Raw genomic sequence first — 23,217 nt, forward strand, 5'->3', positions numbered from 1 at the left:
TACAAATACCTCTTTTATTTATTTTATTTATCTCTTAAGTGTCCAGGAGCAAAACAAAAACATGAATCTCAGTTATTTTTTTAAACATGCCATCTTTAGTCCTTCAGAAGTGAGTCATATCAACACAAACATGAACATAAAACATCAATCTAAGACGTAAAAGTATAAAAGACCTCTCTCTCTCTCTCACACACACAAACACAGCTGATTATAAAAGTTCAGATGTAACACCAGCTCAGGGGGAAGGGATTTTAAGAGCTCCTTCTTCTTGTAGCAAATAAGGCAAGGCTCCCTTATCAGTCCAGTTCAAGGTCGAGTGTGTGTGTGCGAGTGTTTAAAACTTGTTAACATGATTGCAGCCCAGGTGCACCCACCCCTTCAACACAATGGTGAGCTGTGTTTCTACACAGACAACCCTTGCTCAGACACCATGTAGTGTGTGTGTGTGTGTCTACGGAGAATGTTCACTCACACCCTCCAGACACTGGTGAGGGTCTTCACAGAGAACACACTCTCTCTCAGGCTCTGCTGGATCTGGTGTGTGTGTGTCTTCACACATAATTCTCCTTCAGTGTGTGTGTGTGTGTGTGTGTGTGTGATAGAACAGAGAAACCTTAGCTCCCAGTTTTGTTTCTAGATATCGTGTCAAGCATCTAGCAGACGGGAATCATGTAAAAACCGTTAAGTCACGATGGCTCACACACACTGGGTTTTGCGTGCTCACACACTCACCCCCCGGGTTTCCTCTGAATCCCACAAAAAAATGTTGAATTGTGTGTGTGTGTGCGTGCGTGCGTGTCTCAGAGAGCGTCTGAGCTAAGGGAATACTGCAGCTGGCTTCTGAAAGATCCCACTGTGTGCTCAGCCAATCAGAAGTCTAACAACATCACCTCAACAACCGCACTGAACTACCAACTATCTGGGACACACACACACACACACACACACACACACACACACACACACACACACAGTGATGTGACTGGTCTCACTCATGATGTCTGACTGATGTCATGAGCTTACTATACTTCTCATGCATCAGTCCACAAACACACACACACACACACACACAATCTTATTGAATCTCATCCTCAAGCTCTTCCCTCACACACACACACAGACTTCTCAAAGAAGCCAGTGTCCTTTTGTCTTCAGAATTCAGCACAGACGGCCAATCCATAGAGGCCAACACACAGGCGTGTGTGTGTGTGTGTGTGTCCACTCTGTCTCTAAGTCACTCGGTCAGTAAAACACACCAGAGGAATATCCAGGCGTGTGTGGGTGTGTGTGTGTCTTCTGTCTGTCTCAAACGCACCAGAGGAATATCCAGGTTACTGACCATTAGCAGCTCATTTAGCCACGCCCTCTTCTATAGGTGCCCCAGCCAATGGCAGGCCAGGAGAGGGCTCCCACAATGAGATGAGTGGCAGCTCCATCTCAATCACCTTCCCAGCATGCACTGCGTGTGTCCGTGTGGGTCCATCAGAGCTGGGGGGGCTTGTCGTCGTACTGTGGCGGGGGGGTCAGCGGCTCAATGCTGAAGACGGTGACGGGCTGCGGAGAATTCGGCGCGCTGGACGCACCCTTCAGGCGCAGCTTCTCCGACTTGATGCTGCGGATCTTGAGGGGCAGCAGCTTGTGGGTGGCGCGTCCGTTCCAGCGCCCCCCGGTGGCCGCGTTGGGCTGGGGCAGGCTGACGTCCACCACCACCACCTGGCCTCCCTCCAACACATCCTCGTACGAGGGCAGCTGGGACGCGCTGTTGCTCCGGCCAGCAGGGGGCGTGTCGGAGGGGAACGGAGCGCTGCCACCAACCACCTCATCATAGCTGGGCACCGTGAAGCGCTCCTCCAGTCTACACACACACACACACACACACACACACACACACAGGGATTAACATAGCTGTACATAACACGTGTGTGTGAGTGTGAGTATGTATGTATGTATATGTGTGTGTGAGTGTATGTATATGTGTGTGTGTGTGTGTGTGTGTACTCACACGTGGGCAGAGTCCTCTATAGAGGCCTGTGTGTCGTAGGCAGTGGGCAGTCCGTGGGCCGGCTCCCCTGCGCGTCGCTGCTTGTTCCTGATGCCCAGGCACAGTGAGAGCAGCAGCATGGTCACTCCGGCGCCCACCAGCACGAAGGCCACCGAGGAGGTGCGTCCCTGCGCGTCCAGGCCCGGCCGGCTGCTGTTGGTGGTGCCGTCCACGGGCACCACGCTCCACACGATCATCACGATGCCCAGCGCAACCAGGCCCACGCCCAGCGCACACAGGGCATACTGGGAGCCCGAGTTAGCCGCAGGCTGGGCAGTCGTGCCCTCGCCCGCCGTGGACTGGCTCATGGTCATGGACCCCTGTCTGGAGGGGGGGGGGGGGGGGGGGGGGGGGGGGTGTATGAGAGATAGAGAGATAGAGAGAGAGAGAGAGAGAGAGAGAGAGAGAGAAAGAAAGAAAGAAAGATGGAGAGAGAAGGAGGCACATAAAAGGAGTGAATGGTAAAGAATGAGTGAGGAAGAGAAGAGAGAAAAGATGGATGGATGGGAGAAGAGATGGAGAGAGGGAGAGAGAGAAAGATACATTTTTAGAAAAATAAATATCTACTAACTCTCAGTAACAAACATGATTGCAGCAATTTTAAGTTAAAATGTACAATTATACAACAAAACAACAACAACTATCACATTTCACAACTAAATAACTTCCTAAATGTCAAATTGAATACATATTCAACAGTGTAAATGTACCAAAAATGGTCCATACCTGCACATCTAACGTCAAAGATTACAACTCCAAATCCCAGCTAATGCGGAGCAGAGAAAAGCAAATCAAAGAAGGGAAAGCCTCTCTCTCTCTTGAGTTTATATGAGCAGGAAGGACATGCACCACCGGAGCACAACTGAGTCAGTGAGTAACTACACACACCATGACACTCTCACTCTCTCACTCTCTCACACACACACACACACACATACACCTAGCAGCCCCTTGAGTTTATATGAGCAGGAAGGACATGCACCACCGGAACACACTGAGTCAGTGAATAACACTTAAACAGCTTTTACAGTCATTCTGACAATCATACCGGGGCCACACCCTCTTTAGCTAGGTACGGCAAGGTCAGGTAATGTGTGTGTGGGGGGGGGGGGGGGGGGGAACTTACCACCTGCGATTAGCTCAAGTCACTAAGGGACCTTCCTGAGTGAACACAGGATCACTGACAGCATCACAGCTCACATTGTTCATTACTGACCAACCACAGACCAGCTCACAGCATAACTGACCCAACCATAGACCAGCTCACAGCATTACTGATCCAACCACAGACCAGCTCACAGCATTACTGATCCAAATCACAGACCAGCTCACAGCATAAGTGACCCGACCACAGACCAGCTCACAGCATTACTGACCAACCACCGACAAGCTCACAGCATTACTGACCCGACCCACTGACAGACCCAACTCTCCCCGAGTGACTCTACTTGTCCGATTCGTCATCGTCTCCTGGTCTGAGCGGGGGGCTACACCGTCCTCTCCTGGTCTGACCGGGGGGGCTACCCCGGGCGCGTAACTGAAGCGTTCCATTCGCAACGCGTAAAAACAATTACTAAAATAAAAGACTGGTCTGTTTTTTAACGTACGCGCCGCTATCACGACTGGTGTAGCCAGTTCCATGGATCATAGTGGAAGCTAATTGTTGCAGCAGACATGATGCGAACGGAAAGAGAGAGAGAGCATTCCCAGGAAAGAGAGAGAGAGAAAGATGACAAAGGTTGGTGTCATCCCAGCACACACAGGAGCTATTTCAAAGCAAGCTAAAATCTGCACAAGACACACACACACGAACATGCAAACACACACATCAACATGCAAACACACACCAGCATACATAGAATGGTATGAACACACACACACACACACACACAGACGAAAACGTGAAAAATGATCTCAGATATACCCAGGGCAGAAAGTATTTGCTGCCTGGAAAAAATGCTTGGCATTTTTAAGACACACATTCCAAGTGGTGGGCCTGATGTTGCTGTGTGTGTGTGTGTGTGTGTGTGTGTGCGTGCATGAATGTGATAAATGAGTAACATGTTTCTAAATCTCCAGCTCTGTTGTTTGCGTGACGTTTAAGCCTTTCCCTAGAGAAATCATACAACTCACTCCAGGGCACGTCAGTAACACACACACACGCGTCAAGGAAAACTCTCCTGGACACATAAATTGTGTCCACACCCATACGGACATGAAATTCCATGAAGGCTCTTATGGGCCTCCAGATTTCCGCACGTCCTCATCTGGAACTGCTGACCAGTGTTGTGCATGAACGAGTTCAAAAGAGTGCTGTGCGTTCACTGGACACGTTAATTTTTCTGTGAACTTTAAACTGAACGCAACATATTTGCAAATTAAGAACTAGAACATGAACTCAGTTCAGATTATGTGACGTGAGCGCCACTGTTGAGGTCCAATTAAACTTCACAGTTTAATTCCTGACGAATGACATGGTCTGCTGCTCGTACTTTTCCAACAGCATATCATTGTCTCACTTCCACATTTCACAAACGCAACCCCTAAACTACACAACTTCACATTACATTACCCACGATGCACTGCACACACAAACTAGCAACGCATATCGAAAATTTGTTAACTCAGAATTTTGGAGTGTTTACCTTCCCACTACAGAGGAACTCCTAGTTTACAGGGGTGATATTGATAAAGAGTAAAATGATTTTCTGTGAAAATGTAGTATGACACATAGTCCTTCTGTCACACTAAAATGATTTCTTATGTTTTTTAATGATATATTTCTTAAAATATTTTTTCTGTGAATTTAAGATCTGTAAATTGTTGAGGCTTTTGATTGCAGGGTCTTTCATTCTCATTTCTCACCTAAAAATGAACTGAACTTTGAAAATCGAAATGATGAACTATGATGATGTTCATGATGAAATGATGAACTATGAATGTGACCTGTTCTCTAAACCTATGTGAACTGAACTTTGAACTAGTTCATGAAAAGTATGAACTTGCACAAAGAAGTCTGCTGCCCATAAAAAGTCGGAGTGGCTGCACTTTTATACGGGTCCAGAATTCCAGCTGTGTAGTGACACATTCATCCTAGCACTGTTAAAGAGGGACTGTCCAAGGAACATAAATCACTGCAAACCACGTCTCTCTCTCTCTCTCTCTCTCTCTCTCTCTCACACTCACACTCACACTCACACACGATTAAGCAACAGTACAGGCCAGGTCCCAATAAACTTCCGTATGTCAAAGCAATAACCCTGACTAGGTACAATATGAAATGTGAATAGTACGTTGGCAAACAGGCAGACAGCACCTCCCACAGATGATCTAAGGTTGGTAGATTCACGGTCATAAGTTGTGATAAGTATTAGTCATAAGGAATTAAAAGTGATGGGATTTCACCAGGATACTGGCACACAGAAAGGCTCAATCTCATTTCTACCCCTTAGCCCTTCTCCTTCGTTATGTGCACTCATGTCAGGGGAAGGCCTACTAATGTCCAGCAGCAGCTAAATTTGCTGAACCTTTTACCACTCGTCTGATACAGTATGAATGCATACAGGCTTTTTGAGAACTGGGATTGGGCCAAAGAGATTACCAAGGCTTGTCGACTCTACTCCCTCTCCCTACATCCACAGAATTGTTTCTAATCTGAATGGGGTAAGAATGAGGGTGTAGGGAACAGAGTGTAGGGCGTGAGGAGTAGTGTGAAGGGTGTAGCACAGTGTTTCTCAGACCAAGGACCATTTAAAAAAAATAAAATAAAAAAAAATGATCACGGACCACCTAGCTAAAAAAAAAAAAAACAGTAGACTTACTGTTTTTAGGCCTACTCACTGAAGGCCTTAGGCCTACTCACTGAACCACCATGCTTATTGTCTTTGCACCTTGCTTATTGTGTCAGGATTCATATGATTTAAAGGGAAACTTGGCAGGATTAGCTATATTTCCCCCTCTGCTGGAGAAATTGTGCATTAGGCTATTTCAAACTGTGGAAAAAGGTAATGATAAAGCACATGGATTTGTTTACAAGCTAGCGAAACGGTTAGCATAAGTTCGGCAGAACAATGTGGATCTTACAAGGTAAGAAACAGGATTTAAAACAAGTTTCTTGTTTCTCACTTCTCTTTCCGGGACGGTAGTCTCAATGTTGCAAGGTTGGTTTTCCGCCTGGGGACGCTAGGGGCCGTGGGAAAAGTCCCCATTTTCACCGGAACAGGTCATTTAACCATCCAAATGATTTCTAAACGATTTCTTATTACGTTGAAATAGTTGCCAAGTTCCCCTTTAAACTGGTGCAGCTTACATAGGCAGTGTTGCAGAACTGTTTGGATTTACATACACGTTGGTTAAATATATTGCAAACAATTCATCTATATTATATTTTACCACGTCTGCTCGTGGACCACTTGGGATAGCTTGCGGATCACACTTTTAGAAACCCCTATTTGAGAACAGACCCCCATATTGAGAACAGACCCCCATATGAGAACAGACCCCCCATATTGAGAACAGACATGAGAACTGACCCCCATATGAGAACATACCACCCCATATTGAGAACAGACATGAAAACTGACCCCCATGAGAACAGACCCCCCCCATATTGAGAACAGACATGAGAACAGACCCCCATATGTCCCGCATATGAGACTGGACCCCCCATATTGAGAACAGACATGAGAACTGACCCCCATATGAGAACAGACCCCCCCCTCCTATATGAGAACAGACCCCCATATGAGAACAGACATGAGAACAGACCCCCCCCCATATGAGTTAGACATGAGAACAGACCCCCCCCATATTGAGAACAGACCCATATGAGAACAGACCCGCCATACTGAGAACAGACACCCCCCCATATTGAGAACAGACCCCCATCTGACTCCCATATGAGAACAGACCCCATTTGAGAACAGACCCCCATTTGAGAACAGACCCCATATGAGAACAGACCCCATATGACAGTGGTCCCCAAACTACGGCCCGCCACCTCATTTTGGGTGGCCCCCCAAAACATGTCCGTAGTATATATCATCCGGCCCGCATGGGAGTACAACATCGTCAAACTAAAACCTCCGCAATTTCCCCCATTCATTCTCTATGGCGAGTCTTAACAGTACACATGTAATACTCGATTTGTCCACCGGTGGTTGTTTTGGCGCTGTTTTGCGTTTGCCATCGAAAACGGAATGAAATGTAAGCCTACCTGCAAACAATGTAAGAGGCCTATGCTGACTGCATCAGTGCTCAAAGTTTTTTTGAAAATGTATCAATTAATTGTTAATAACTAACTAACTAACTTCTATTGAAGTCATATTTCTGGGACTTTCTGGGATAATTATTTCTATTTTTTATTCACTCGTTCAAATGTTCATACAAAAAGTTCTCATCAGGTGACTGAAAGTTAGAATGGTGGTCATTTCAGACCACTTCAGCACTTCATAAAATTCTCATAGTTTGAGAACTTTAAATTATTTGTAGGATATTCACAACTTGAGCTGTGTATGCAAAGACACAGCATTCAGAGTTCACACATTTTTTAATAAAATATACTTTTGGGACTCCCTGTTAATACTTTTGGGAATGCAAACGTTTTTTTATTAGTATTATTTAATTTTACACTGATATGGCATGATGACAATATAAACACAGCTAACAATGGTATTAAATCGCAATAGCCTATGATTAAATGTAATAAAATATTCAACTAAGGTAGACTGCTGTTGTTCACAGCACTAAGCTATTAATGGTTACTGATATAGAACTACTCCGAGTCTCTGGCCCTCTCTTGGAGCCAGGCATAGTGAGCTGGCCCTCAGAAGAAAAAGTTTGGGGCCCACTGCCATATGAGAACAGACCCTGGGTTAGGAGGCGCAGTCAGGTTTGGTCTCAGCGGAGACGCCTTCAGCAGCACAATGGCATCTTCCTGTTTCCCTTCAATTAGCTGCAGAGCGGATGGACCCTCGGGGTGGGGGGTGGGGTGGGGGGGCACAGGACGGCACGGATAAAGCCCCCCTCTTTCAGGGGGAGGCACAAGCACACACACCCTCAGCAAGTCTGTGTACAGGACGCTCAGAGGGCTGGGTCTGGGGTCTGTGTGTGTGGTGAACGAGTGAAGTCCCTATAAGCACACGTGTGGGCTCAGATAAATGACCAGTCCAGTGACAGGACTAACGTTTTGTCTGGCGGGGGCTTTGGTTTGCTGCGGCCTCCCGGCGCCAGAGGGCCCTGATTGGAAACTGCTCACACCGCAGCACCAGGCTCTTAATCTGGGCCCATTCTAAACCTACCAGCACCAGAGCCTTAATCTGGGCCCATTCTAAACCTACCAGAACCAGAGCCTTAATCTGGGACCATTCTAAACCTACCAGCATCAGGGTCTTAACCTGGGGCTCGCTCTAAATTTACCAGCACCAGGGTCTTAATACGGGGCTAGCTCTAAAACTACCAGCACCAGGGTCTTAATCTGGGCCTAGTTCAGTATTTCAGCAAAACGCAGAAGAGAACCACATCTGAGATGAAGTTTACTGCAGCCTCAGAAAGCACCAGTGAAAATGTGGAGCATTACTAGCGCAGGCATGATGAGCCCTTTGAACAACCTAGAAGTGTGTCATTAGGGCCCGAGCACCGATGGTGCGCCTGGCATAGTGCCACCAATTGGCAAGAGAAGGAATGTGGGTTTTTTTTCACTTCTGCTGGATATCACAACCAGATCAGATTAATCAGATTAGGTGTATATGACATCCAAACATCCAACATGCCTGTCTGACGTAGCGCCACCAGCTGGCCAAAGTCAGAATAGTTTTTAGAATTTATCAACAAAATATTAGATAATATAAATCTAATGATATCCACATGGCCAAACTGGCAACCTGGTCTAGCGCCACTAGCTGACCAAACAGGAAGTGTGCCAGACATTAACAACACCTTAATTGGTTGGAAACTTTCAAAATATTAGATATTATTATTATGATGATATTCACATGCCTAATCAATGTGTGTGGTAGTGTATAGGACTCTCTTTTTTAATTAATTCTGGATATTAATATCAGGTTCCTAAAATGAATTAAGTTTAGGTGCATTTCAACTTACTAGTGTCCTGACTTCACACATCTACACTTGAACGAACACACAAACACAAAGACACACTTACAGAATCTGACACACAAAAAATACATTATTATTAACATTACCCGTCAAAAAACACGAGTCTAACTCCACACCACACACAGGCTCTATATCTCTGTCACACACACACACACACACACACACACACACACACTCGCACACACACACACACAATAACACTGACCTGCCTGTACATTGCAAACATAAGAAAGATCTGTACATAAACATACACACACACGCACGCAAACACACACACACACTGACACAAATAACGTTCTAATTGAGGTCACTAGTTAAAATAGCCTGACGAGCCAGACCCACATTAAAATGTAGGGTCTGGGCACTCACCGTTCGCAGTGCGCAGTCCGAGGGGCGGGATAATCAGTTGTCTTTCAAATTCCCTCTTCACGCAATAGGACAGCGGCAGCGCTATGAGTCCCATGCGTTTCCCACCAGCGGAGCTAGTTGGCTAGTTCAAACATTTGCCAACTTAATAAAAGCTTAACTCGTGTCACACTGTTCGCCAGCAGCAACATCCATCTTATTTGTTTTCAAGTAGCAGGGAATTCAAGCCAAACAGTTGCAACTCTGCCATCAATCATTATGTTAAGCCCACCTAACGACTCTATACACGATTTCATTGGCCATTAACTGGTGGGTCGGGACCCAAAAGTGGGTTGCGGAACCGTTCAGGGTGGGTCACGGAGCTTGTGTACACCACCCACCCCCCCCGCGCGCGCGCATATTTCAAATGCTACCTCATCAGATCTGATATCAGACCTTTCAGATCTAATGGGTCAAAATGGGACAGAAACCCTGTGTGTGTGTGTGTGTGTGGTGTGCAGTGTATTGGTGGCACATGAGAGCATGAAACCATCATAACTAAAATGCCACATGGAAACTAAGGACCCTGTCAAAAACAAACCTGCCGAGTGTTTTGAAAGGTGACATCAGGAGTTGAAAGCTTTACAAATGTAAAAGTTCCGATCGGCCTCCAGGCGCTTTGCATGTCTTACCATGTAGCTCGCCGTATCCGTTGGCTTGAACGGCTAAATATATGGGCCGCGACTTCATGGACATGTGAAATTGTGGGTGCCAAAGCCAGACCAATTAAGAACCACTGTTCTAGGCTATAGTGAAAACACACACACATCATTGCAACCTACATATTTGGTGAAGTACCACCTAGTGGGTGTCATAGTCACAGTGTAAAACATCACACTGAACAGGAAGTAAGTAAGTGTTTCTAATATATATATATAAAACTGGCAAAAACAAAATGCACACGCATCAGATATGTGCATTGACACTTGCACCACGTGAGTGCATTGTTGGTTTTCCGAAATGGCACGGGTCTCGGAGCCACACGTGCTCGGGCCCGTCATGGCCGCTTGCGGCTATATTTTCAATAACTGCTAGGCAGCAAAACAAACAAACAAACAAACAAATAAATAAATACAAATACATACTTTCAGCCCCCACACCAGGTGATGATTTGGCAATCCGGAATGTTCATTCATGACAGAAGAATAGGCCTACAGGAAAAGTTGAATTCAGTCCATTTCACGCGATTATGAAAGCCCTCCAGAAAACGGTGAGGACTTATGTGGGGAATTCCGTCCCCGCATAACATGACTGACTGACCGTGGTCGGGTGTGACTAACATCTTTAATCAGCCAGTTATGTCGATATCCGGAAACTATAAGTATGAAAGGACACGAAGACGTTTTGCCTGTGCGCTGTATCTGGGGAGATAATCTACTGTTCTGTGCAGAAACAAAACGTTTGCAAACACAATCTTGACAGCGTGTAACGTTACTGGAAGTTCTGGAACTTAACAGGGGCAGGGTGAGTAATGTTAAAACACTACTGACTGAGGAATGTCGCTTGCGGCGTGCACAGTTTTTTATGGCTTTGGGGAGTCGAACCATTTCAAAGCGGTATTTACTAAGCTACAACCGACCATAATAAACCAAATAACTTTAGTCACAATGTTGGATGAGTAGGCTACGGCCAGTTATTTCAACCCAAAGCTACAAGTGTTCACTATGCAACAACTTCCTCCAGATCACATTTCTTACTTCCAGACAACCAAACGCCATCACCCCACACCAATGTCTTGTTGCTTTGTAGTAGGCTATTTTCTAAAAGATGCAAACTATCCCCACGCTAGCGTTGGCGCTCAGACGAGGAGCAAGCGCGGCCCTGCTTACCTTGTTCAACTGGGAAGGATGTATCTCAGTCAGACTCCGTGATTAGCTTCATGTCGACGCCTTCGCGCCAACGCGCGCTTCCCTGTCTCCGTTAAGTGGCACAGATATGCGAACACAAACCTGTGGTACTTTCGCAGTGGTTGTTTTCGATCGTTCTGTGCTAAATGGTCCACTGGGAGACGCCAGAGGTGGATTCAGTGGATGCCTGTTAACTTTTGTCCAGGGGGAGGGTAGGCGGAGAGAAAGAGCTACATCTTCCTTCCCCTACCCTCCCTGCGCGGTTAACACTTTCTCTGCCGGAGCCCCGCCATGATGCAATGTGTCAGCAGGACCGAAGGCATTTTAGTACATTTCCACTCTGTTTGAATGTCAGGTTTGTGGGTGTCAGCAGTACCTGAAGGCATTTTAGTACTGTACACTTCCAATATGTTTGAATGTCAGGTATGTGTTTGTGTCTGATAACAGACAATATTCCGTGGAGCCAGCTAAATAGGGTAACAACTAAGTTCCCCTATATCAGTGGTCCCCAAACTTTTTCTTCCGAGGGCCAGCTCACTATGCCTGGCTCCAAGAGAGGGCCAGAGACTCGGAGTAGTTCTATATCAGTAACCATTAATAGCTTAGTGCTGTGAACAACAGCAGTCTACCTTAGTTGAATATTGTATTACATTTAATCATAGGCTATTGCAATTTAATACCATTGTTAGCTGTGTTTATATTGTCATCATGCCATATCAATGTAAAATTAAATAATACTAATAAAAAAAAACGTTTGCATTCCCAAAAGTATTAGCAGGGAGTCCCAAAAGTATATTTTATTAAAAAATGTGTGAACTCTGAATTCTGTGTCTTTGCATACACAGCTCAAGTTGTGAATATCCTACAAATAATTTAAAGTTCTCAAACTATGAGAATTTTATGAAGTGCTGAAGTGGTCTGAAATGACCACCATTCTAACTTTCAGTCACCTGATGAGAACTTTGTGAACTCTTTGTATGAACATTTGAACGAGTGAATAAAAAATAGAAATAATTATCCCAGAAAGTCCCAGAAATATGACTTGAATAGAAGTTAGTTAGTTATTAACAACTAATTGATACATTTTCAAAAAAACTTTGAGCACTGATGCAGTCAGCATAGGCCTCTTACATTGTTTGCAGGTAGGCTTACATTTCATTCCGTTTTCGATGGCAAACGCAAACCAGCGCCAAAACAACCACCGGTGGACAAATCGAGTATTACATGTGTACTGTTAAGACTCGCCATAGAGAATGAATGGGGGAAATTGCGGAGGTTTTAGTTTGACGATGTTGTACTCCCGTGCGGGCATGCGCGGATCTACGGGGTGGCAAAGGGTGGCAACTGCCACCTCTGGTACACAGTCTTGCCACCCCATTTATAAATCAGATAATATTTTTTAAAGTATATTTTATGTTCATACATGTTGGACTGTGAGAAGGTGTGAAACCCGCACCAAACTCATCTCAAACAGAAATCGCCGATTTAGAATTCCCGCCCCCTCACAATGGTTTTACCCATCACCATCAGCACAGTGATCCCCGCGAAATTTCACCATTGGCAGCAGATTGCACAGTGCATGCAACTATGTGTCAACTGTCTATAGGCCTACAACGAAGTGATAAGTTTGACCACCAAGTCGAAAAAGTCCATAATCAGACCCATAGTCAGTCCATCAGTTAACCCGGCAACAACCTCACTGTTAGTCTACGTCATTTACATCCGCAAGACTTTGTCTCATCGAATTTTTTGATGATGGTCAGGTCAGATAATAAGGGCATGCTCATGCGTAGCGTAACGTTTAACGTTTAAAGTCTATTTGTGTGTGTCGCTAGTTTATAACATTTGATTGTAGCCTAAATACTGCTGTCAATGTCAACCCATACACGTGATAATTCAACACGGGTTCTCAAAATTGTCATGCATCCACTTTCCCAGCATCTATGACTATCCAAATTTGGTCGACACGTCAAATCAAACTAGAATATCGGTATCAAGCTGGTGGCGGTTGCGTTTTTTTACCCTTTCTTTTCATATATAGTGTGAATCAATCTACACAAGTAAAAGTAGCCTACAGTTACATGACTGAAATTCTACCCAATCACAATAAGTAAAAGTAGCCTACTATTTTCAAACAAACCCTACTCAGAGTAGGCTACTAGACGTTTGAAAGCACATCACATATGAAGCGTTGTGCATGAGATGTAATTGCTTAGATTCCAGTTAAATTTTCCAGTTTCATTGGGTGATAGATTTCAATCATTTGCTGGTAGATGAACCAACAAGCTGAGGCCAGCACAGGAGTTTGTGTCCTCAAGAAATTAACATGTTGCTTGTTCACTCGTGTTTGAGGTCGTTTTAATAGGATATTTATAAAGGTACTTTAATACAGTATACATGTACTTCCTTATTCACCACTTTGTAAGTGAGTGAGTAGCCTAAATTGTGAATGGCAAAACGTAACATTTGGCACTAAAGATCAGGGACTGAGGGGGACTGATTTCCATTTAGGTTCGTTCTGAGCAAAAACATTATTTGATATCATAATATTATAATATCTATATAATATTAGGTCTTAAAAATAAAAGCCTAACTTAAAGGCACAGAAAATGTCCTTGCTTTAAGCCTTGCAATAGCCTAACCTATGTATGGTGCTACCAACTGCATGACAGGCCTATAAATATTTGCCTAGTGTCTCTGGTATCTTATTTCACAAATTGTTTCAGTAATTTAGACTACATACTTGGAAAAGGCAGTTAGATAGTGTTGGATATTAATATTCTTTTTTTTATCTACCGATGGCTTATTTTGTATGACTAAATTTGTCCATATTCCCTCAAAACTCACTAGAAGACATCATTTGAGGGGTCATGTTTTAAAAATACCCCCAAATCATCAGAATCTTGTTTCAATCCATATAACCTAAATCTATTTATGGCTTATTTTATAAATGTATCCATATTCCCTCAAAACTAACTAGAAGAAATCATTTGAGGGGTCATTTTTTAAAAGAATTCTCTGGGGGAACATACTTCCAAACCCCCCTAGAATTGCTTTTTGACACTGTATAATTTAAGTACAGACTACACAGACTGTATAGTGATTACACAGAGAAAGAAATTCACATATTAAGACCCACATCATCCAAAACGCCAGCTACATCTCCGATTTGCCTCCCACCTCGTGTAATGTAATGTAGAGAACAAAACATATTCAATGAAATCCGTAGAATTTTAAGTTTTGAATAATGTCCATGGCCCCCCTTCTGGAACCTCATGCCACCCCTTCGCCACCCCAGGAAAAAATCTCTAGATCCGCCCCTGCGTGCGGGCCGGATGATATATACTACGGACATGTTTTGGGGACCACTGCCCTAAATACAGTTATGATGATTTGATTCCTCCCCTAAAATAAATGGCATTAAGAGCGATCCTGTTCTAGCAAAGAGAAACACCACTGCTATCACACACACACACACACACACACACACAGTGTCCCAAACACACACACACGCAGAAAGCCACCACTGAGGGGGACATCCACTGTAATGATAGAATGTGTTTTGATAGTGTACTTTGGAATGATAGAATGTGTTTTGATAATGTATTTTGGAATGCTTGAATGTGTATTGATAGTGTATTTTGGAATGATAGAATGTGTATTGATAGTGTATTTTGAAATGATAGAATGTGTATTGATAGTGTATTTTGGAATGATAGAATGTGTATTGATAGTGTATTTTGGAATGATAGAATGTGTATTGATAGTGTATTTTGCATCATTATGGCAGGAGGGGGTTGTTGAGTCATTGCATTACACATGAACTCACATGAATAAAAGAGTATTAATCAGGTTTGCGGTGAGACGTGGTGAGGGAGGGAGAGCTGCTGGCCGCTAAGCCACGTGAGCAGGAGTGACTAACTCTGAAGCTGGCCAGGTCAACCCCCTGGCCTGTCTATGGGTGATTCAGCTGTCTGGCATGAGATGGGACCAGCACAGTCTCTGGGTCATGCAGACACACACACACACACACACACACACACACACACACACACACACGCTGAGATGGGTCCAGCACAGTCACTGGGATACACACACACACACATGCTGAGATGGGTTCAGCACAGTCTCTGGGTCATACACATGCGCACACACACACACACACACACACACACACATATGCTGAGATTAGTCCAGCACAGTCTCTGGGTCACACACACACTGAGATGGGTTTAGCACAGTCTCTGGGACACACACACACTGAGATATTTAGCGCAGTCTCTGGGACACTCACACACACACAGGCACATATGCACACACACAGGTACATACACACACAGAGGAATATACGCACACACACACGCACAAGCACACCTAACTCGATAGCTAGGCAAACTGAGGACATGCGTTCTGCTCCATCGTCGTTATGGTAACCCAGTGGTCCCCAAACTACGGCCCGCCACCTCATTTTGGGTGGCCCCACAAAACATGTCCGTAGTATATATCATCCGGCCCGCTCGGGAGTACAACATCGTCAAACTAAAACCTCCGCAATTTCCCCCATTCATTCTCTATGGCGAGTCTTAACAGTACACATGCAATACTCAATTTGTCCACCGGTGGTTGTTTTGGCGCTGTTTTGCGTTTGCCATCGAAAACGGAATGAAATGTAAGCCTACCTGCAAACAATGTAAGAGGCCTATGCTGACTGCATCAGTGCTCAAAGTATTTTAAAAATGTATCAATTAATTGTTAATAACTAACTAACTTCTATTCAAGTCATATTTCTGGGACTTTCTGGGAGTTCACAAAGTTCTCATCAGGTGACTGAAAGTTAGAATGGTGGTCATTTCAGACCACTTCAGCACTTCATAAAATTCTCATAGTTTGAGAACTTTAAATTATTTGTAGGATATTCACAACTTGAGCTGTGTATGCAAAGACACAGCATTCAGAGTTCACACATTTTTTAATAAAATATACTTTTGGGACTCCCTGTTAATACTTTTGGGAATGCAAACGTTTTTTTATTAGTATTATTTAATTTTACACTGATATGGCATGATGACAATATAAACACAGCTAACAATGGTATTAAATCGCAATAGCCTATGATTAAATGTAATAAAATATTCAACTAAGGTAGACTGCTGTTGTTCACAGCACTAAGCTATTAATGGTTACTGATATAGAACTACTCCGAGTCTCTGGCCCTCTCTTGGAGCCAGGCATAGTGAGCTGGCCCTCGGAAGAAAAAGTTTGGGGACCACTGTGGTAACCAAACAAGTCTTCTGTCTAGGTTTGTTTCTAGGTTTAAGTGTTGTTCTTCTATGTGGTCCACCTACTGGAGGGGAGTGTTTACAGCAGTTCCGTTTCACACATGCGCAGTCTACGCGTCTACTTTGACGCGCGGTCTTAAATTTCGGTCGACTCAAAGCGCTCACCAGTGCACGGGACGCAGACGCGGGAGCGTGCCATAGGCTTAAGACTTTATCTTACACAAACAGACGGTGCCCATGTACTTCAGTTCCTCATTTCTGCAGTCAAGAGGAGCAAACTGACGTCAGTTGTGCAGTTAGGGTTAGTGTGTGTGAGCGCGGTTTTCCCCTTGCCAGTGTGTATGTGTGTGGTGCGGTTCTCCCCCTGCCAGTGTGTGTGTGTGTGTGTGCGCACGGTTCTCCTCCTGCCAGTGTGTGTGTGTTTTGTGTGTGTGTGTGTGCACGGTTCTTCACCTGCCAGTCTGACGTAGCAACACCAGGCAGAGAAGCCTGCGAGTGGAGGGTGGGAGTGTGTGTGTGTGTGTGTGTTCTACAGCTTTGATGAGTGTGTGCTCGGCTCAGAGGCAGCCGTGTGTGTGTGTGTGTGTGTGTGTGCACGGTTCTCCCCCTGCCGGTGTGTGTGTGTGGTGTGTGTGCGTGTGGTGTGTGTGGGTGTGTGTGTTTTTGAAGGAGAAGGGGAGTTGTTTGACAGTCGTTGTTACAGCTGTTGCGTTAAGATCATCCAGATCCCAGAAGCGGCTGCTTGCTGTTTGGCCCTGGGGCTCAGGCAGATCACATGCACACACACACACACACACACAGGGGCCAGGGCAGAGAGCGAGGAATGTGGCTGCTCATGCTGCCCAAACACACACACACACACACACACACAGACAACGATGGAGTGATGACACTAATGGTGGTTCCAAACACAGACACACACACACACACACACACACACACACACACACAGATGTAGTGATGGCAGAAGCACACTCACCCAGTGGATGAGGCAGAGGCAGGAAGAGATGAGGGGGCATTGTAGAGTACTGGGCAGGGGGCAGATAAGGGGGCATTGTAGAGTACTGGGCAGGGGGCAGATAAGGGGGCATTATGGAGTACTGGGCAGTGAGGGAGGGACAGTGGGTTAGTGTACTCAGAGGAGTGGGCTGTCCTTTTCTCATAATGTTTATCTGTGTGTGTGTGTGATATTTAGAGAAGTGGGAGAGGGCCAGTGGGTCAATGTAGTGAAGAACAGTGGTAAGGTGGATACAACCTTCTCAGACAGTATCTCTCTCTCTCACACACACACACACACACACACACACACACACACACACACAGAGAGAGATGGACAATATGGTTTGTAGAAAGTATCTTTTTATGAAGAAAAGCAGTTTGTAAATCTCCAAAACAGATGGACCTCATTTTAGTGTTCTAACAAAGGACCCTTTGATATAGACCACATCAGGGCCATATCAGGGCCATATCAGGGCCACATCAGGGCCATATCAAGACCACATCAGGACCATATCAGAGGCACATCAGGGTCATATCAGGGCCACATCACACACAACAGACAGATCAGGGCTAAATTCAGGTTTGCATTTACATGTACATACTGTAACTTAGCACACATTTTTATCCATGAGAAATAACATTCAAGATACAATGCAGAGGAGACCTTATGTGGCAATGAATGCTCTGGTTATCTTCTGTAAAACACACACAGTTTGTCTAGAACTCCCTGTAGAACACAGAACAGAATATAGAACTCAGAACAGCCCCAGTGTTCTGCTGGGCTGGTGCAGAGCGGGTCCACTAGGGAGGGTACTCACGGTAGACTGGCCTAGATCAGGGCCATGTGAGGGCTGGATCCTGTCAGCTGGAAGTATTTGCGCAGGCTACACTCCCCCACGAGACGCTGCCTCTGTGCCAGATGTGGGCTGTATCAGGGCCAGATGTGAGCAGTATCAGGGCCAGATGTGAGCAGTATCAGGGCCAGATGTGGGCCGTATCAGGGCCAGATGTGAGCAGTATCAGGGCCAGATGTGACCAGTATCAGTGGCGTATCCACCCTGGTGTCAGCTGGGAGCCTCTGGGGTGATACTGACCTTGGGAGTATCCAGTGGAGACTGTGTCTCTCTACGGGTTTAACACTGAATCAGCTCTACGGGTTTAACACTGAATCAGCTATATGGGTTTAACACTGAATCAGCTCTACGGGTTTAACACTGAATCAGCGGACAGGTTTGGAGCTCTCTCTGAGGGAAGTGTGTGTTTGACAGGCTAGTTAGTTTATGGAGTGTGTTTGTTAACAGGATGGTGTGTGATAGTGCATGAGTCAGTTATGTTTGACCACACACACTTCCCCACTTCTGCTCTCTCGACTGATTGAGTCGAAGATTATACACGGCAGAGCAAGTCACCAACACACCTACATTTTGAGCATTCCAGTAAATCGACCCTATATCAGGTGTGCGCCTGTTATTTATTCTGCTGCTGTTGGCCTGTTGCTACGCACACTCATCAATACGTCAACGACACGCCTCTATGCAGGCAGGACTCGATCCCCATTTCACGCCCATAGACATGAACTATTTTGCTCCGCCGTGTATAATCTTTCATTGAGTGGTTTGAGCCTTCCTTACTCTCAGTACAAACTAGGATGTACCTCCTAGTCGACAGCCAACAGGACGTCTGGGATTCACCCTAGTCTGCCAATTAGGGTAACTGGATTTCCACCTTATCAGCCAATAGGATGTCGGAGGCTTTCTTCTTCTTGGCCAATAGGATGTCGGAGGCTTTTCTCTTCTCGGCCAATGGGATGGCACTGGTTGCATGCCAGTCCACAGTGATGGCTGAACAGCCTGGTTTCTTTTCATGCTACGCGTCAGTAATGATGCCAACCCAGTACACACACACACACACACACACACACACATTCACACACACACATTCTCTTACACAGTCACACACATACATACAGGATAAGAAGTTTCTGAAGCCACGAGAGCTGTAAAACTCACAAGGCAGCGGTCAGAAATAACCAGACTAAAACGCATTCAATATAAGACATTAAAGGTCACATTCACTGAGAAACCGTTTAATACTTGTTACTTTTGAAATACTATAGCTCACTCCAAGTTGCATATGCATGCTGCACGTGAAAATGATCTTCTACCCCCATTGCCCACATTAGCCAATGAAAGAAAATACACGGAAAAACAAGCGAATCAGAAAGAGCCCTTCCCAATGACGCCGAAGGAAAACTGACTATTCATGGCCTCGCCCACCTTGGCTTGTGACCGCCTACAGGAAGACTGGAAGATTTTGCGGCTAGGGGATTGTCTCTCTGCAGCTAGTAGGAGCGAACAGCAAGTTGCCAACATGGCGGGAAAAAAATCGTGCCTGTTTTATTGTTTTGGCAATAACACATCAATGTTGCATGTCTTGCCTTAGAAACATGAGTTGAGGAAGAAATGGTTCGGATTTATCGTTGGAACACCACCACCGAAGTAGTGCAACATTAGTTCTGTGTTCCAATCATTTCGACCACACTCACTGCCTTAGAAAGTGGTTTTGCATCGATGTTCTGAAAACCTGGTTCTGTACCGTCATGACGATCGACCACCAGCTCACAGGCTGTAAGTACCAACAGACTTTTCCACCTAACGTCTGTTACAAAATAGCATGTTCATATTCTTCACGTTAGCATGCATGAAAAGGGTACAAGCTAGGCTTAGGCTAGCCTATATTACAGGAAGCTACACCAGGCACGTAACTGAAGTGTTCTGTTCGCGACGTGTAAAATCAGAGAATGTCTAATAGGAAGGGCTCTGGTAAAATCCATTAGAGGAATGGTCTATTTTCCTGAACGTAGCCTACAGGCCACTAACACGCCAGGTGTAGCTACTTCCATTGATTAGGCCTATTGGAAGCTAATTGTTGCAGTACATAACGCGAACGGAATGCTTTAGTTGCGTGCCTGGTGTAGCTACACTCATAAGAAACTGACCACACCACCCAGAGATTTAGCTTGTTGAACCTATAATCTTCTAACCTAAGCGTTAAACCACAAATAATAATATTAGCAACAATATTTCATGCTCAACTAAGTACGGGTATTGTTCTAGTCTAAACAGGGAAAATCAAAAACACAATACCCCTGCACTATTAGGCTAAGTTGCTATCACTAGAGCTCAGGTATTTACACTTCAGTCTAATTTATGTCTTCTTGCCATTATTACATTGACATACAATGATGTTTTGTTTGATTACTTGCTGTGTACTTAGTGTGTATGTCTTCCAGAGCACATCCTCATGTCAGGCTACACAGCTTTCTAGCCTACATTAGGTCATCACGTTAGAAGCAAAGGTTCATTTCATTTCATTTATTTTTTTAAAGGACAGTGCACCTTGATCAACATTTCTGTAAATGTGCCAGTGTTAGCCAGCAGGCTAATTTTCAACTGTAGTCCATTGGCAAGATGTTATACTAGGCACATGGTGGCTAAAAAAAAACCCCATATTAAATCACATAGCAATTGACATACAGCAATAGAACATAATGCCATAATACTAGCTCCAATAAAACATTTAAAACATAAGACATATAACCATACAGCCAAACAACCCTTAAGGGATCAATAAAGTAACCACCTATCCATCTATCTATCATACATACACCATGGGTTACAGGACAGCTAAACTATAGAGGCAGACCAACATTAATGTATTATGAGAAGTGCTCACATTTTTGTATGCTCAAAAGCCAGTCCTTAAGATGGTGTGTGAATGTATGGTGAGAGGTGGACGAGGTTTGTGATCTAACTTTTATTGTTGTACTAGTTAGTTTCTAGAAGTCTTTTTCTAGTAGGCTAATACAGGTTCTTATGTGCTCGTCAATGTTTTGGAAAGTCAATTCATGGGTTTCTTCAGGTCACTTTCCACAGGTGTATAAAATCAAGCACCTCGATTATGAATGCAGACTGCATGGTGCTTGATTAATACACCTGTGTAAATGGACCTGATGAAACCCATGAATTGCATAACAGATAGAATTGATATTACCGAATGTCTTCTTGTGGGTGTGCTACTTAGTACATCATACACCTTACCACATTCACTAAAATATTTTTGTTTCCATTGTACCAGTACAGTTTTGTGAGATAGTGAATGTCCTGTGTACTATTAGTATCTTGTAACTTGACAGTAATACATATTTATTTACTTTAGGTACCCAAACAGAATACTTCATGAAAAGTATGAGTATTGATACAAGCACTTCGGATACACCATGGGCATGGGGGCCTGCTACCTCTACTGCCATCAAGCCTGTTCATCCAAGGCCAGCTAGAAGACCTCGGGTTGATCAAGAGGAGGAGGAGGATGAAAGCGACATCTCCACAATAACACCTGATGGCTCCACCTATGGCCCAGCGCAATCAAAGAGCAATGTTATAAAATCATCACAGCCAACGAATGTGTTTTGTGTGTTGTCCCTTTGGATCCCCAGGACAATACAAGCCGAAACAACAACTCAGACCTTTTTCCCTAAATAATCCCAGCACTATTTTACCAAGGATCTGTAGGCCAGATGTCTGCATCATCTGGCAAAAAGAAGACATTGTTAATTCTGTGCATAGTTTGGATGTTCTTGTTTTGTGTTTGCATTATTTTAATAGACTGCAATATTACTATTTGTCAGTGTTTCACGGACCACCTAGCAAAAAAAAAAAAAACAGTAGACCTACTTCAACAGTATATTACACAATAGGCCTTCTTACTGAAGCACCTTGCTTATTGTCTTTGCACCTTGCTTATGGTGTCAGAGGATTCGTATGATTTAAACTGGCATAGGTTACATCAGTGTTGCAGAACTGTTTGGATTTACATACAAGTTGGTTCAATATTGCAAACAACTCCTCTATTATATTTTACCACATCTACTTGTGGAACACTTGAGAGAGCTTGCGGACCATACTTTGAGTACTACTGCTGTATGTAAATATAATAAAGTTGTTTATAGACAATTGACCTGTTTTGAATATTTGTTTTAGGAGTTTCATCAGTTTTTGTCCCTTTTAAGCTAAAGGTTTATCTTACCTTTCATATCTTCTGTCTCACAGAGGGCCATAGTCGTCATAGTCGAATGTTTAGTGCATTTTGAAGGGAGTACATTATGCTAAGGCAGACTGGTTCTAATCCTGGGTACAGGGTCATACAGACAACAGGGGTACTGGTGTTGCCCATTTTTCTAACCACATGAGCAATCCCCTTACGAAAAAGTAGTATAGGAATCTTATAATATTTGGGACAAAATATTATAGTAATCTTATAGGAATAATTGGGACATACTGTAGAAGTAATAACTCTATAATATCCTGTAACCGCTGTAGTTTTTCTATAGTAGTCTTATAGTACCTATAGTATGTCCAAATACTATAGTATTCCTATAAGATTACTGTAATATTTAGTCCCAAAATACTATAAGATTCCTATAGTAGGCTACTTTTTCTGTCATACGTGACAGAAAACAACTTGAGTA

At 44.2% G+C, this 23,217-nt stretch overlaps 1 protein-coding gene across 3 annotated transcripts; it reads right to left on the reverse strand.

Annotated features, from left to right (window-relative positions):
- Positions 1-1,198: 1,198 nt before the first annotated feature.
- Positions 1,199-11,689, reverse strand: tmem51a (transmembrane protein 51a). Of its 3 annotated transcripts, XM_042096988.1 has the most exons (4): positions 11,392-11,689; positions 10,648-10,713; positions 2,003-2,365; positions 1,199-1,855 (listed from the first exon to the last, which is right to left on the reverse strand). In XM_042096988.1, the coding sequence occupies exons 3-4, from the start codon at positions 2,353-2,355 to the stop codon at positions 1,483-1,485; spliced, it is 726 nt and encodes a 241-aa protein (XP_041952922.1). In that variant the 5' UTR covers positions 2,356-2,365; positions 10,648-10,713; positions 11,392-11,689; the 3' UTR covers positions 1,199-1,482. The 3 variants fall into 3 exon arrangements, with proteins under 3 accessions (XP_041952922.1, XP_041952921.1, XP_041952920.1); XM_042096987.1 differs by lacking the exon at positions 10,648-10,713; XM_042096986.1 differs by lacking the exons at positions 10,648-10,713; positions 11,392-11,689 and adding an exon at positions 2,768-3,513.
- Between the last annotated feature and the right edge of the window lie 11,528 nt (positions 11,690-23,217).

Source organism: Alosa sapidissima, chromosome 7 (assembly GCF_018492685.1).
Source record: "Alosa sapidissima isolate fAloSap1 chromosome 7, fAloSap1.pri, whole genome shotgun sequence".
NCBI lineage: Eukaryota > Metazoa > Chordata > Actinopteri > Clupeiformes > Clupeidae > Alosa > Alosa sapidissima.

Excerpts from the sequence above, each read along its gene's own strand:
- tmem51a (XM_042096986.1), bottom strand. Across the intron at positions 1,856-2,002 it reads ATAGAGGACTCTGCCCACGT|ACTGGAGGAGCGCTTCACGG; the intron begins GTGAGTACACAC and ends GTGTGTGTGTAG.